This window comes from Symphalangus syndactylus, chromosome 5 (genome assembly GCF_028878055.3).
Source record: "Symphalangus syndactylus isolate Jambi chromosome 5, NHGRI_mSymSyn1-v2.1_pri, whole genome shotgun sequence".
Lineage (NCBI taxonomy): Eukaryota > Metazoa > Chordata > Mammalia > Primates > Hylobatidae > Symphalangus > Symphalangus syndactylus.
Genome location: NC_072427.2, coordinates 93,830,381 through 93,846,328, shown reverse-complemented (window position 1 = coordinate 93,846,328; position 15,948 = coordinate 93,830,381). Strand labels below are relative to the sequence as shown.

Genomic DNA, 15,948 nt, shown 5'->3' with positions numbered 1-15,948 from the left:
AGTTATGAGATTAAAATGATAGACATTTTCTCTTAGATAAATTTAACTTTTGGCTGGGCACAGTGGCTCACACCTGTAATCCCAGCACTTTGGGAGGCCGAGGTGGGCGGATCACTTGAAGTCAAGAGTTCATGACCAGCCTGGCCAACGTGGTGAAACCCCGTCTCTACTAAAAATACAAAACTTAACTGGGTGTGGTGGCGCATACCTGTAATCCCAGCTACTTGGGAGACTGAGGCAGGAGAATCGCTTGAACCTGGGAGGCAGAGGGTGCAGTGAGCTGAGATCACACCACTGTACTCCAGCCTGGGCGACAGAGTGATATCTGATCTCAAAAAAAAAAAGAAACTTTACTATTTAAACCTTTTAATGAATGCTTTTTCATTCATTAGCATATATATGGAAGTCGTAGTGCTAAAGCCAAAGATAAAGCTCCTTTATTGTTTTTATTCTCCTCAATAAAGAAGCGCATTTGTGAACAGGATTAGACTCATGGACAAACTTGTGGAAGCAGCAGTGGTCAAAATCAAAAGGTCAGCCAAGTAGCAAGGACTAGGTAGGTTTATTGTCCCTATGTCCCTAGGAAGGCAAGGGGCTCAGCCCAGCAAGATAAGGCTAGGCAGTATTGTGGCCACAGTGTTCTCAGAGGAGAATGTCTGCTCATTGCCATGGCTCCAGGACCATCCAGTGCATAAAGATGACAACATAGCCCAGGGTTGGGCCAAACGGGAGGGCACTGGCCAGGTTTGCCACTGAGTCCCATCCCAGCTGAGCCAGGGAGGGCCTGAGAAGGGCGTGAATCACACATGCAGCTGTGTGGGTGGGGCTTTAAAGAACACTGTGGAACATGTGCAAATGACACTTTGGCTCAAGAAGTCTCAGGCCCAAGAATAAGTAGTTGTTTAGGTCATATTTACTAAAGTTAGTTACTAAACATTTATTAAAAGTTATTCACTAAACCCAGTAATAAATCCTTTTTTTTGTTTGTTTGTTTGTTTTGAGACGGAGTTTCACTCTGTTGCCCAGCTGGAGTGCAGTGCTGTGATCTCAGCTCACCACTGCAGCCTCCGCCTCCCAGGTTCAAGCGATTCTCCTGCCTCAGCCTCCTGAGTAGCTGGGATTACAGGTGTGTGCCACCACTCCCGGCTAATTTTTGTATTTTTAGTAGAGATGGGGTTTCACCATGTTGGTCAGGCTGGTCTCGAACTCCTGACCTTGTGATCCTCCTGCGTCGGCCTCCCAAAGTGCTGGGATTACAGGCGTGAGCCACCACGCCCAGACTTTTTTTAAAAAAAATTTTTATTTATTTATTTATTTATTTATTTTGAGATAGAGTTTCACTCTTGTTGCCCAGGCTGGAGTGCAATGGCACGATCTCGGCTCACAGCAACCTCCGCCTCCTGGGTTCAAGCCATTCTCCTGCCTCAGCCTCCGGAGTAGCTGGGATTACAGGCATGAGCCACCACGCCAAGCTAATTTCGTATTTTTAGTAGAGATGGGGTTTCTCCATGTTGGTCAGTCTGGTCTCGAACTCCAGACCTCAGGTGATCCGCCTGCCTTGGCCTCCCAAATTGCTGGGATTACAGGTGTGAGCCATCGTGCTGGCCTTTTTTTTTTTTTTTTAAACAGTCTCACTGTCACCCAGTCTGGAGTGCAGTGGCACCATCTTGGCTCACTGTAGCCTCCACCTCCTGGGTTCAAGCAATTCTCCTGCCTCAGCCTCCTGAATAGCTGAGATTACAGGCGCCTGCCACCATGACCAGGTAATTTTTGTATTTTTAGTAGAGACGGGGTTTCGCCATGTTGGCCAGGCTGGTCCCAAACTCCTGACCTCAGGTGATCTGCCTACCTTGGCCTACCAAAGTGATGGTCTTACAGGTTACAGGTGTGAGCCACTGCGCCCAGCCCCAGTAGCAAATCCTTTACCAAGTGGCCACTCTATAAATATTTTCAATTAAAATCAAGTAGCAAACGGATGTCTGCTATCAACGTTATTATTCTTTGTGGTGTTAGTAAGTGTGGGAAAAACAGGAAAATGAAATTACAAAGATTGGAAAAGAACAGATAAAAAACTGCAATAGGATTATATTTCTAGAAAATCCAGGAGATTTTAAAAATAGTATTAGAATTTTAAAAAGAATTTGATAAGATGGCTGGATATTGTAAAATATATATAAATTCGTATCTTTTGTCTATATTGGCAGTGAGTACTTAGAAATGGAAGGAGGAGAAATATTTCATTCACAGTAGTGCAAAGCCTGCCAAATACATAGAGTAAATTTATTTATCTATTTATTTTTTGAGACAGGGTCTCACTCCGTCACCCAGGCTGGAGTACAGTGGTGTGATCATGGCCCACTGCATCAGCCTTAAGCTCCTGAGTTCAGGGAATCCTCCCATCTCAGCCTCCCTAGTAGCTGGGACCACAGGCGTGTAGCACCATGCCTGGCTAATTTTCTTATTTTTTTGTAGAGACACAGTCTTGCTATGTTGCCCAGGCTGGTCTTAAACTCCTGGGCTCAAGCACCCCTTCCGTCTCGGCCTCCCAAAGAGCTGGGATTACAGGTGTGAGCCACCACACCCAGGCAGAAGTAAATTTAATAAGAAAGGGGCTGGACCTTTATGGAGAAGTCTAGAAGGTCTTACTGAAGGTTATAAAGCAAGTTCTGAACAAATGGAAAGATATATTATGTTCTAACAATTAACATACTAATTTCATTTCCAGTTAGAATTGCATTAAAGTTTTTTTTTTTAATTGGATGAAATCTCAGCTTTGTTTAGTAGAATAAATGCTGAAGAATGGCCAAGAAAGTATGAAAAAAAACCAGTGATACTTGGGAGGGCATTTGCCTCAACACATGTCAGAAGATCCTGTAACACTACTTTTATGCAATCAATATGGTGTTGCTATAGGACCAAACAAATAGATGAGTGGACCAGAACACGGAATCCAGAAAAAGATCTCAGGATATAAGGCGATTTAGTATATGACCTCAGGTGCTGTTTCAGTGGAAAAAAATCTATTATTTATTTGTCATTAATTGTATGTTACTTAAATAATTCTCAAGAGAATTAGACACTGAAAGCAGATAGGACAAGAATATGTCATTAAGAAGGTTGGGAAGTGTTGAGGTTGGACAAAGACCTATTCCTCTTTTTTTTGAGAGAGTTTCACCTTTGTCACCCAGGCTTGAGAGCGTTGGCGTGATCTTGGCTCACTGCAACCTCCATCTCCTGAGTTCAAGTGATTCTTCTGCCTCAGCCTCCCAAGTAGCTGGGATTACAGGTGCCCACCACCATGCCCAGCTAATTTTTGTATTTTTAGTAGAGATGAGGTTTTACCATGTTGGCCAGGGTGGTCTCAAACTTCTGACCTCAGGTGATCCACCTGCCTCAGCCTCCCAATGTGCTGGGATTACAGGCATGAGCCACTGCACCTGGTCTCATCTGTTTTTTTTTTTTTTTTTTTTTTTGAGACGGAGTCTCGCTGTCGCCCAGGCTAGAGTGCAGTGGCGTGATCTCGGCTCAGTGCAGGCTCCGCCCCCCGGGGTTCATGCCATTCTCCTGCCTCAGCCTCCTGCGTAGCTGGGACTACAGGCGCCCGCCACCTCGCCTGGCTAATTTTTTGTATTTTTAGTAGAGACGGGGTTTCACCATGTTAGCCAGGATGGTCTCGATCTCCTGACCTCGTGATCCTCCCGCCTCGGCCTCCCAAAGTGCTGGGATTACAGGCATGAGCCACCACGCCCGGCCCATCTTTTTTTTTTTTTTTAATTGACATGAAATTGTATGTAGTTGTGTACGACATGATGTTTTGAAGTATATGTATATTGTGGAATGACTAAATCTAGCTAATTAGCATAGCATGGTCTCACATAATTAGGATTTCTGTGGTTTGAACACTTTATATCTACTCTCTTAGCATTTTTCAGGAATACAATACATTGTTATGAACCGTAACCACCATGTTGTACAAGAGATGGATCTTGCAAAGGGAGGACTCTATTATTGAGTGAGCAGTGCTGGGGTAGCCAGCTATGTGGAAGAAGGTAAAGTTGGACCCCTTGTCTAGATGTAAAAAATAAATTCCAGGTGAATTCAGTACTTAAGCACAAAAGGAAAAATAGAAAACTCTTGTAAGGAAATATAGGAGGACATTCTAGAAATGGAGAAGACCCAATTAAGACTGGAAACCGGCTGGGTGTGGTGGCCCAGGTGGGTGGATCACCTGAGGTCTGGAGTTCAAGACCAGTCTGGCCAACATGGCAAAACCCTGTCTCTACCAAAAATACAAAAACTAGCCAGACGTGGTGATGTGCTCCTGTAATCCTAGCTACTCGGGAGGCTGAGGCAGGAGAATCGCTCCAACCCAGGAAGCAGAGGTTGCAGTGAGCCAAGATCAAGCCACTGCACTCCAGCCTGGGCAACAGAGTGAGACTCTGTCTCAAAAAAAAAAAAAGTATATGTTCAAGGATGCTTATTGCAAGCATTGTTTATAGTGGTAAAAAACCAAAAGCAAAAAAAAAAAATACACATTAACAGAGGTTGGGTGAATGAAACTTGCAGTAAATATTATGCAGCTACAAAAAAATAATGCATCAGTGCTATGCAAGTTAACTTTCATGAGTAGTTGATTGAAACAAGCAAAATAAGGAGAAGTGTCAATAATACCCTGTTTTGTAAAACAAATGGACTCAATAAAAAACATCATAGAGGTATACATGTGATTGAGTTATAACTGATTGTAATGATTATGTGAGCATGGAGGAAATATACAGATGACATAATGGTTTGTTGAATGTTAAAATGGATTTCTTGGGGATGGAAGAATGGAGTGGCATGAAAAGAGGGGCCTGTGACTCATGCCTGTAATCCCAGCACTTTGGGAGGCGGAGGAGGGCAGATCACTTGAGGTCAGGAGTTCGAGACTACCCTGGCCAACATGGTGAAACCCCATCTCTACTAAAAATACAAAAATTAGCCGGGCATTGTGGCAGGCACCTGTAATCCCAGCTACTCAGGAGGCTGAGGCAGGAGAATTGCTTGAACCTGGGAGGTGGAGGTTGCAGTGAGCCAAGATCATGCCACTGCACTCCAGCCTGGGTGACAGAGCAAGACTCCGTCTCAAAAGAAAAAAAAAAAGAGGGCAGCTATGTAGAATGTATTAACAATAATAAAAAAAAGACTATTGATACTGTCTACTGCCCTCCCTGGTGGATATGAAACAGTCATATGTAAAGTTATGTGTGTGTATATGTATCAGAAATAGCATAAAACAGGGAGATGTTTCCAAGAGCAGCAGTGTATGATGGTCTCTCTGACAGGGCTGAACTGTTTTGAGTACAGCAGGGGGTGAGTGGAGAAGAGCTCTCAGATGGGGACTGTTCCCCAGAGCGAAGTCAGGTTCTGAAGGAGGCTGGAGGTTTCAGCAGAGGGCAAGGTCTCCTGGCAGCCTCATGGCTGGATAGGGAAGTTGAGGAAAGGCGAGTCTCAGCCTTTGGATGGCATCCAAGGCTGGAATCCAGGAAATAGAGATGAGGGTCCTAGGGAGAAAGGAGCCTGGGCAGCTGAATCTAGTCATGGTGCTTCAATCAAGGAATTGCCTGGAGGCTCAAAGGTGCCCTATGGCAAAGGCTCGCTATGTTCTCCCGGCCCAAGATCAGAACCAGATCCCCGGGGATTGCCCACAGGTAGGTGGAGATGACAGGTAGGTAGAACTAGAGTAAGGGCTGAGAACAGACAGTGCCAGAATATTTGTTTTTGTGCTCAGTCACAACATTGTCCAGAGACTATAGCTTCAGGGGCAACTATTTTGAAAACCGGAACTGAAGGCTCTTGTGTTTCTGTTGGTGAACAGTTTGCTGAAACAGTGACTTTTCTTTCCTCTCCCTCCCTTCCCTGTTCCCCAGCTGGATGTGTGGAATCTGGTGAAAATGTAATGAATACCACTTATGTTTTCTCCAGGAAGAATCTTAGAAGGTATGCAGTCAAGGAAATGTTTGAAATGTTTATGTTTTTTTTAGACGGAGTTTCACTCTTGTCGCCCAGGCTGGAGTGCAATGGTGCGATCTCTGCTCACTGCAACCTCTGCCTCCCGGGTTCAAGTGATTCTCCTGCCTCAGCCTCTCGAGTAGCTGGGATTACAGGTGCCCGCCACCACCCCCAGTTAATTTTTGTATTTTTAGTAGAGATGGGGTTGCACCATGTTGGCCAGGTTGGTTTCAAACTGCTGACCTCAAATGGTCTGCTTGCCTCGGCCTCCCAAAGTACTGGGAATACAGGCATGAGTCACTGCACCCAGCTTGTATTTTTTTTTTTTTTTTTTTTTTAGTAGAGATGGGGTTTCGTCATGTTGGCCAGGCTAGTCTTGAACTCCTGACCTCAGGTGATCCGCCTGCCTCCTCCTCCCAAAGTGCTGGGATTATAGGCATGAGCCACCGCACCCTGCCAAAATGTTTACCTTTTATTTTTGCTTTTGCTGAGTCACAGTGCCTTTTCCTAACACTGCAATTAATCCATTAGGCCCATCGCTCATCTTCCGTGTCCTGGAAAAGCCACTCTTGCTGTTCGCTGCTGTCCGGTCTACTTTGAACTGAGGCCAGTGGTGGAAACAGGTATCCTCAGAGCCTCAGGGGTGTATTATGTTTTCTCTCCGAAACAGGTCAACCAGAGTGGGGTGGAGATTCGGATTCTGTCTTATGGGGAAAGGTGGGTATCTGGGTTTGGTTCAGTTCAGTTATTTTTAAAATATTTTATTTTTACATTTAAATCTATTTATTTATTTATTTTGAGACCAGGTTATGAGACTGGTTAATTTTTGTATTTTTGGTAGCGACAGCGTTTCACCATGTTGCCGAGGCTGGTCTTGAACTCCTGGACTCAAGTGATCCACCTGCCTCGGCCTCCCAAAGTGCTGGGATTATAAGTGTGAGCCCCTGTGCCTGGCCCGGTTTAGTTATTTTTAAAAGCTGGAGCAAAGACTAGGGTTATCAAAATACATGTCAGTTTTTTTTTTTTCTTTCTTCAGGATATATTTTCTTGCCTAAGGCACTTTAAAAGGAATAGACATACTCCTTTTGTTTGTCTATGTCTCTCACTATCAATTTTCTTTTTTTCTTTTCTTTTTTTTTTTTTTTGAGATGGGGTCTTGCTCTGTCGCCCAGGCTGGAGTGCAGTGGTGCAATCTTGGCTCACTGCAACCTCTGCCTCCCAGGTTCAAGGGATTCTCCCTCCTATCCTCCAGAGTAGCTGGGATTACAGGCACATGCCACCACACCCAGCTAATTTTTGTATTTTTAGTAGAGACGGGATTTTGCCATGTTGGCCAGGCTGGTCTCGAACTACTGACCTCAAGTGATCCACCCACCTTGGCCTCCCAAAGTACTGGGATTATAGGCGTGAGCCCCCACACCCAGCCATTTTCTTTGTTTTCTTGTGCTTGGGGTTCATTCAACTTCGTAGATCTATCAGTTTATAGTTTTTATTATATTTATTACATTTGGGAAGTTTCAGCCGTTTTTCCTTCAAATATTATTTCTGTTATTCCCTTCTCTTATTCAAATACTCCCATTACACATGTATCATATTAGGTCCTTTGAAATTAGTTCCTGGCCTTTGATACTGCTTCCTTTTTTTGTTTTTTTCTTCTTCCAGTGTTTGATTTTGGAAGTCTCTATAGCTGTGTTTTGAGTTTGCTAACCCTGTCTCCTGCATGCTCTGCCCTTGGTCCCGTCCAGTGTGTTTTTCGTCATTGTGGTTCTCATCTCTAGAGGTTCACTTTGGGTTTTCCTTATATATTCTGTGCCTCTCCATGCTCCATTTTTCCTCTTGCTGCTTGCTTTCTTTTTTTTTTTTTTGAGAAGGAGTCTTGCTCTGTTGCCCAGGCTGGAATGCAGTGGTATAATCTCAGCTCGCTGCAACCTTCGCCTCCCAGGTTCAAGTGAATCTCCCACCTCAGCCTCCCAAGTAGCCAGGATTACAGGCGTGCGCCACCACACCCAGCTACTTTTTTTATTTTTAGTAGAGGTAGGGTTTTGCCATGTTGACCAGGCTGGTTTCGAACTCCTGACCCCAGGTGATCCACCCGCCTCAGTTTCCTCTTGCTTCTTAAGCATATAGAATGCAGTTATAATAGCTCTTTCAATGTCCTTGTATACAGATTGGTTTTGATTTTTTTTCTCCTCATTGTGGGTCATATCTTCCTGTTTTTGTTTGCCTGGTACTTTTTGATTAGATACCAGACACTGAATTTTACCTTAGTGGATGCTGGATATATTTTTATTCTTATAAATTTCTTTTTTTTTTGAGACAGAGTCTTCCTCTGCTGCCCAGGCTGGAGTATGGTGGTGCAATCTCAGCTCACTGCAACCTCCGCCTCCTGGGTTCAAGCAATTCTCCCGTCTCAGCCTCCTGAGTAGTTGGTACTACGGGCACACACCCCCACGCCCGGCTAATTTTTGTATTTTTGATAGAGACGGGGTTTTGCCATGTTGCTTAGGCAGGTCTCAAACTCCTGAGCTCAAGTGATCCACCCGGCTCGGCCTCCCAAAGTGCTGGGATTCTAGGTGTGAGCCATTGCACCCGGTCAGAAGCCTTGTTTCTGCGGTTTTACTTTATCTGTGTCCCCGACCCCCAGGTGTGGAGCTGATGAGTCTGCCCTACCGCCTGGTGTTTGCTGTGGCCTCGGAGGACTCCGTGCTTCTGTATGACACCCAGCAGTCCTTCCCTTTCGGTTACGTGTCTAATATACATTACCACACCCTCAGTGACATTTCATGGTGAGTGGCTGCTAATGAAGGAGAGTGAGTGAAGGAGACCGTGGCCGTATCCTGGAAGACACCCCGGGATTAGGGAGCATTTCATTACTAAAGATGGCTTTGGGGGACATATTCACCAAGTTTGTTTCTTATTTATTTTTTTGAGACCGAGTATCACTCTGTCACCCAGGCTGGAGTGCAGTGGTGTGATCTCGTTTCACTGCAACCTCCACCTTCCAGGTTCAAGTGATTTTCATGCCTCAGCTTCCCAAGTAGCTGGGATTACAGGTGTGCACCACTGCACCTGGCTAATTCTTGTGGTTTTAGTAGAGATGGGGTTTCGCCCTGTTGGCCAGGCTGGTCTCAAACTCCTGGGCTCAAGCGATCCTCCTGCCTCAGCCTCCCAAAGTGCTGGGATTACAGGCGTGAGCCACCACGCCCGGCCCCAATTTTGTTTTTTAAAGGAATCAACATTAAAAGGAAAGCCATTTCTAGTTTGCCACAATACTTGCTTCTTATTTTCACAGTGGTGGGTTTTGATGGCATTGAGATTGCCTTGTGGGGTTAACTGGACTCTGATAAACTGAGGGGAGGCCTTGTAGACTCCTTAGCCATTTGGGGACTCCTGAGGCCCTCTGGGAGGAAGCCCTTCCCTGCATGCCCCTGCTGCCCAGGACAGGGAAGTGCCCCAAGCTGGGCCTGTGTAGAAGATGTCACTCAGCAATGCCCTTCTGCCACCTTTCAGTCCCCAGTTCAGCCCCCGTGGCCTGCTTGGCCCAGTGTGAGGTTTTTTTTTTGAAACGGAGTCTCATTCTGTCACCCAGGCTGGAGTGCAGTGGAACGATCTTGGCTCACTACAACCTCTGCCTCCTGGGTTCAAGCAATTCTCCTGCCTCAGCCTCCCGAATAGCTGGGATTTACAGGCGCCCACCACCATGCCTGGCTAATTTTTTTTGTATTTCTAGTAGAGACAGGGTTTCACCATGTTGGCCAGGCTGGTCTCGAACTCCTGACTTCAAATGATCCACCTGCTTTGGCCTCCCAAAGTGCTGGGATTACAGGCGTGAGCCACCGCACCCAGCCTATTCAAGTGAAAGTTGCTAGTAGCACAGATAGGTTGCAGCGACTTAGCAAATTGCGATGAAACTGCACGAGTGAGTCGCTATCACACGCTCTTTTCCAGTCATATCTTTTCCCTGGTTTTTGCCTTCAAACAAGCTTGTGATTTTGCTCGAACTTCCCTCTTCTAACTAGATGTGAGGGTGTTGGTAAGGTCTGTAACTTTTCCCTGTTTTGGGGACGAAGGTCCAGCGATGGCGCCTTCCTGGCCATTTCTTCCACGGATGGTTACTGCTCATTTGTGACATTTGAGAAAGATGAACTTGGAATTCCTTTGAAAGAGAAGCCAGTTTTGAGCATGAGAACTCCTGATACAGCAAAGAAAACCAAGAGTCAGACACATCGAGGGTCTTCGCCAGGACCCAGACCGGTAGAGGGAACCCCAGCCAGCAGAAACCAAGACCCCAGCAGCCCTGGCACGACCCCGCCTCAGGCCAGACAGGCCCCAGCCCCAGCAGCCATCAGGGACCCTCCCTCCATCAGTCCTGCTGTCAAAAGCCCCTTGCCGGGGCCTTCGGAGGAGAAGACCCTGCAGTCCAGTAGTCAAAACACAAAAGCCCACCCATCCCGGAGGGTCACTCTGAACACACTGCAAGCCTGGAGCAAGACAACACCCCGGTAAGAACTTGTTAGAACAAGATGTCACTGCAAAATGAGACACAAAAGGCAAACAGAATGCTCCCACTCTGCTGCAGGTGAAATTTCAGGTGGCGAATGCTTCATGCCAGTAGGTTGCCACAGAGGTTCTTAACTTCAAATCCGAGAGTGTTATTTCTTACACAGAGGCCTCTGTTTGTTCCTCCAGTTCCTGCCTGTCAGATAAAGCCCAGGCTCCTATGCACACACACACACTGTGATTTGGCTGCAGCCTGTCATCCAGGACTGTGGCCACTCTCTCTCCTGCGTCTGTGGCCTTCATCTCTAGCCTAGTCCTGAATGTCATCTTCCCAGAGCACACTCTGCCCTTTGAGGCCTCTGTCCTTCCCTTCTCTGGGGAAGCCCAGGACATCTCTTCCTCTTGGTGATGCCAGGAGTCTCCTGAAAGACCCATTTGAATGTACCCTCTCTGTTTGCAGTCTTTGTGGCCCTTCAGCCTTTCCCTTGTCACCACACATCAGATTCCATAGCAGGTGCTTTGATGCTTCAGTTTCCCCTGCTGGTTGTGAGCCCCCAAGGACAGGAAGCAGGTCCCATTTTTTATTTATGCTGTTCTGCCCAGGATGTAGGCAATTCCAGGAGTGTCTTCCTGAGACCACGTTTGATGTCTCCAGCAGCCTGGTCGGTGAGAAACGGGGGTCCTGATCTGATAACAAATAATCCCCAGGAGGTGCAGAGTCATTTCCTCCCTGCTTACGTCAGTGTGGCTGGCACGCACGCCTGTGTCTGCCACTCCTACTGGATACAGAGCCACTTAGCACATCCTTCTGCCGTCAGGCAGCACAGCCTCCCGTTTTCATCCTTCCCCTGCAGCTGATGTTCAGTTACCCCTCTGATCCTGTATAGTTCCTTCTCTACCAAGCCCTCTGCCTCCCAACCTTCCCATAAACTGAGTCAGGAGGAGGGCTGGGAAGGGGGATGCAGAGGGGAGTGCTGGGGATGGCCAGCTGGACAGAAGCGCCCTGTGCCTCTCAGCCTCTCCTGCGCCAACAGGTCTTTGGCAAGTTCATAATATGTGTATGGGTTGCTGGCTTTAACGCCCTCTTAAAATCTTTCATTTCTTTCTGCAGATTAGCAATGTATTTTACAATTTTTCTATTTGTTTTTATGTGACGGAAGGTATTCCTTGAACTATTTTTGGTATTAAATTATTTTCCCCCCTTGATTTCTTCTGAATTATTTACCAAGCTTCTTGAAGGTGTAATCTTTTGCAAACAAGAATAGTTGTTGAAAATTAAGACTCTGGGTTTTTATTTATTTGTTTATTCATTTGAGACAGGGTCTTGCTCTGTTGCCCAGGCTGGAGTGCGATGGCATGCTCTCTGCTCACTGCAACCTCCGCCTTCTGGGTTCAAGTGATTCTCCTACCTCAGCCTCTCAGGTAGCTGGGATTACAGGCATGCGCCACCATGCCTGGCTGACTTTTTGCGTTTTTAGTAGAGATGAGGTTTCACCACGTTGGTCAAGCTGGTCGAAAACTCCTGACCTCAAGTGATCTGCCCGCCTCAGCCCCCCAAAGTGCTGGGACTACAGGCGTTGCCTGGCCCAACACTCTGGTTTTTAAAAAAGTATTACCTGTGTTTTGGCGCTTTCCATATATAGAAACCATATCTGACTGCCTTTTACAGCAGCCAGCAGAGTGTTCACAAGAACGTGGGTAATGAACAGAACACAGGTTTTGAAACTTTTCGATGACTGGTTATGGTTTAAGTTGACGATTATAAATGTGATGGTTTAACTTAATGCATGAATGTAATCCTCAGTTATTAAACAAGTGGGCACATCTTACTATTTAATGCCTTGAACCGTATGTTCAGCTGAAAATTGAAGTATTTCCTTTGGTAGTTGTGAAGGTTGGTATCATACATAAACAATTCCTGTGACACTAATGAGCCATCACCCCTCTACTTTTTTTTTTTTTAAATCAAGGAGAATAAACTTAACACCCTTAAAGACAGACACTCCACCAAGTTCTGTACCAACCAGTGTGATTTCCACGCCTTCTACAGAAGAAATTCAGTCAGGTAAGTAATACTGTTACTGGTTTAATATAATTAAAGGTAGGGTATCTTTTCTTTTGTTCTTTTGGAAATTAATGCCATCTAATTTTAAGTCAGTTCTGAGACAGCAAGGATGCATCTTATTGGAACCATTGTTTAAACCCACTGGCTGCCTGTTTACGCCTCAGCAGGGGGGGACCTGGCCAGTGAGAGCATCCTGGTGAGCCAGGGAGTAGGTTCAGTAGGAGATCGTCTAGATCAAGTTTCTCCACCTGATGACTATTGACCTTTTGGGCCAGGTAATTCTTTGTTGTGGAGGACTGTCGTGTGTATTATAGGATGTTTAGCAGCATCCCTGGGTGCCACTTCTTGCCCATGACATTTTTTTTTTCTTTTTTTTGAGATGCAGTCTTGCTCTGTCGCCCAGGCTGGAATGCAGTGGCACAATTTCGGTTCACTGCAACCTCCACCTCCCATGTTCAAGCAATTCTCCTGCCTCGGCCTCCCGAGTAGCTGGGACTACAGGCATGCGCCATCACACCCGGGTAATTTTTGTAGTTTTAGTAGAGTCGGGGTTTCACCATGTTGGCCAGGCTGGTCTTGAACTCCTGGCCTCAAATGATCCACCCGCCTCAGCCTCCCAAAGTGCTGCGATTACAGGCGTGAGCTACCGCGCCCAGCTTGCCCATGACATTCTAAAATGCCACTAGACATTGCCCACTGTCCCTTGAGAGGCAAAATCGCCCCTGGTTGAGAACCACTCTATAGAACTTCCATTATATTAGTATAGGATCTCGTCAGGCAGCTCAGTTCTGTGTCTTAGCTCTGTATTCTGTAAATGTCAACCCCTGACTTCCAGAATTCTTCATTTACTTGCCAACCTTATGTTTGTTAATGTTGCAGAGATGCCTGGAGACGCTCAGGGCAGTCCACCAGAGCTAAAGCGGCCCAGACTTGATGAAAACAAAGGAGGCACGGAAAGTCTGGACCCTTGATGGGACTTCGGCTTCTGCTCGAAGCCAACCAGGCCCCCGGTGTGTGCAGGGAGACGGTAAAGCTGGAGGTGCCTGAGACCAGGGCTTCCATGGAGTGGGACACACTGTAAATGGATTTCTATAACAGAAGTGACATGTGTACTGATTTTTCTCCAGAAATATGGATGCCGTTATATTCAGTATCCGTTTTTAACTTGGGGACATGAACGTTTTAACATAGTAAATCCTCTTTTTGATGAGTTTCTGAAACTGGAGCGGTTCAACGTTATCCGGTGTGGAAATCAGTGAGTCCTCCCTGGCATCCTCGTGAAAGTTCACACACTTCATGGAGGGACTCCTTTTAAATAAGAATTAGGAAGATGAGAAAGTAATTTGAGATTTTACTCTGTTGAATTTTAGAGTATTTGAAGTGATTGTTAGATTTCACTTCTAAGGAGTTGATTGATTAAACTTTGGAAGGTAGTTGTGTTTGTTTTCTGATTTTAAAGGTAACGATGCTTATTCTGTTAGTAACAGTGAAAAAGATGGGAATCACCCATCATCTTCCCACCAGAAGTAACCCTCGTTAATGTTGTAGTTTATTTCCTTAGCATTTTTATGGATCTGTTTATTCTAAAAAGAGAGTTGAGATTTTATTTCATATACAATTCGGTATCTAAATAGGTTAGTTTTTTAGATTGGTTTTTCAAAGCAAAAAAAGTATCTTTTTTGTTTTTTGAGACAGGGTCTTGCTCTGTTGCCCAGGCTGGAGTGCAGTGGTGCTATCTCAGCTCACTGCAGCCTCGACCTCCTGGGCTCAAGTGATCCTTCCACCTCAGCTTCCCGAGTAGCTGGGACTACAGGCATGTGCCACCATGCCATGCTAATTTCACACACACAGGCACACACACATATATATGATACATATATATATATATATACACACACACACGTATATGTTATATATATATATATTTTTTTCTTTTTTTCTTTTTTTTTGAGATGGAGTCTCACTCTGTTGCCCAGGCTGGAGTGCAGTGGCACGATCTCGGCTCACTATAACCTCCGCCTCCTGGGTTCAACCAATTCTCCTGTCTTTGCCTCTCGAGTAGCTAGGATTACAGGCGTGTGCCACCACATCTGGCTAATTTTTGTATTTTTAGTAGAGATGGGGTTTTGCCATGTTGGCCAGGCTGGTCTCTAACTCCTGACCTCAGGTGATCTGCCTGCCTCGGCCTCCCAAAGTGCTGGGATTACAGGTGTGAGCTACTGCACCTGGCCTAATTATTATATTTTTAGGGGAGATGGGGTTTTACCATGTTGCCCGGACTGGTCTCGAACTCCTGGGCTCAAGCGATGCTCTCACCTTAGCCTCACAAAGTACTGGGATTACAGGTATGAGCCACTGCACCTGGACCAAACAAAGTATCTTTACTTAGCAATTTATGTCTGCCTTTGCTTTCTCTAGGCCGAGATGATCATGTGTTCCCTTTATTAGAAGTAAGCATGAGAGTTGTGGGCTCTCGAAGTGATGCTGTCACCGAAGGTGGCAGTCACAGACATTGGAGGCTTGTCTTAGCTCAGGAGATCTCTGGCTGCGTGGGTGAGAGGGTTGAGGCCTCGTTTAGAAGCTAGTGTTGCTGCCTCCCCTTGAGAGGCATTGTCACAGTTGAATTTCCTAATGTGCAATACTGTCGCTGTGACATAGGAAGGCACTAACCCCAGTGCCGTCTTCACAGTCAAGCTGGCCAGACAGTTCAGGACCTGCAGTTCAGTCTGATGGAAATTGTGCTGAGGACTTGAGGAGGCACCTTTTTTTTTTTTTTGAGACAGAGTTTTGCTCTTGTTGCCCAGGCTGGAGTGCAGTGGTGCGATCTCGACTCACTGCAACCTCCGCCTCCCGGGTTTAAGCAATTCTCCTGTCTCAGCTTCCCAAGTAGCTGAGACTACAAGCGCATGCCACCACGCCTGGCTAACTTTTGTATTTTTAGTAGAGACGGGGTTTCATCATATTGGTCAGGCTGGTCTCGAACTCCTTACCTCAGGTGATCCGCCCGCCTTGGCCTCCCAAAGTGCTGGGATTACAGGCATGAGCCACCGTGCCCGACAAGGAGGCACCTTTTTAACTCAGGTCACCAGCAACAAAGAAAATAATTGGGAAGACGCATCACTTTATTGCTTAATCCACAACCTAGTAAGCCAGAGAGTCTGCCTCCATTTTAGATGGAAGATGGTAACCTAGAGATAATTTACACTGTAGAGAATGGAAAGGTGAACACATGTATACTTATAATGCAGGTGTGGCTCACATTCAATATGAAAAGGTATTAAAATGCCAAATGATACCTGTTTGTTTGTTTCTGGAGATGCCGTCTTGCTCTGTCGCCCAGGCTGGCATGCAGTGGCCTGAACATGGCTCACTGCAGCCTTGACCTCCCAGGC

At 46.0% G+C, this 15,948-nt stretch overlaps 1 protein-coding gene across 2 annotated transcripts in view; it reads left to right on the top strand.

The window, feature by feature from the left end:
* Window positions 1–13,989, top strand: part of CHAF1B (chromatin assembly factor 1 subunit B) — a 30,541-nt gene extending 16,552 nt beyond the window's left edge. The window contains exons 9-14 of one of the 2 annotated variants that reach the window (XM_055279645.2): window positions 5,910–5,979; window positions 6,523–6,614; window positions 8,636–8,777; window positions 10,062–10,493; window positions 12,462–12,556; window positions 13,436–13,989. In XM_055279645.2, the coding sequence (XP_055135620.1) occupies window positions 5,910–5,979; window positions 6,523–6,614; window positions 8,636–8,777; window positions 10,062–10,493; window positions 12,462–12,556; window positions 13,436–13,527 (923 nt within the window). In that variant the 3' untranslated portion in view covers window positions 13,528–13,989. The remainder of the gene's footprint in view (window positions 1–5,909; window positions 5,980–6,522; window positions 6,615–8,635; window positions 8,778–10,061; window positions 10,494–12,461; window positions 12,557–13,435) is intronic. The other variant, XM_063639287.1, reaches the window with a different exon arrangement.
* The last annotated feature ends 1,959 nt before the right edge of the window (window positions 13,990–15,948 follow it).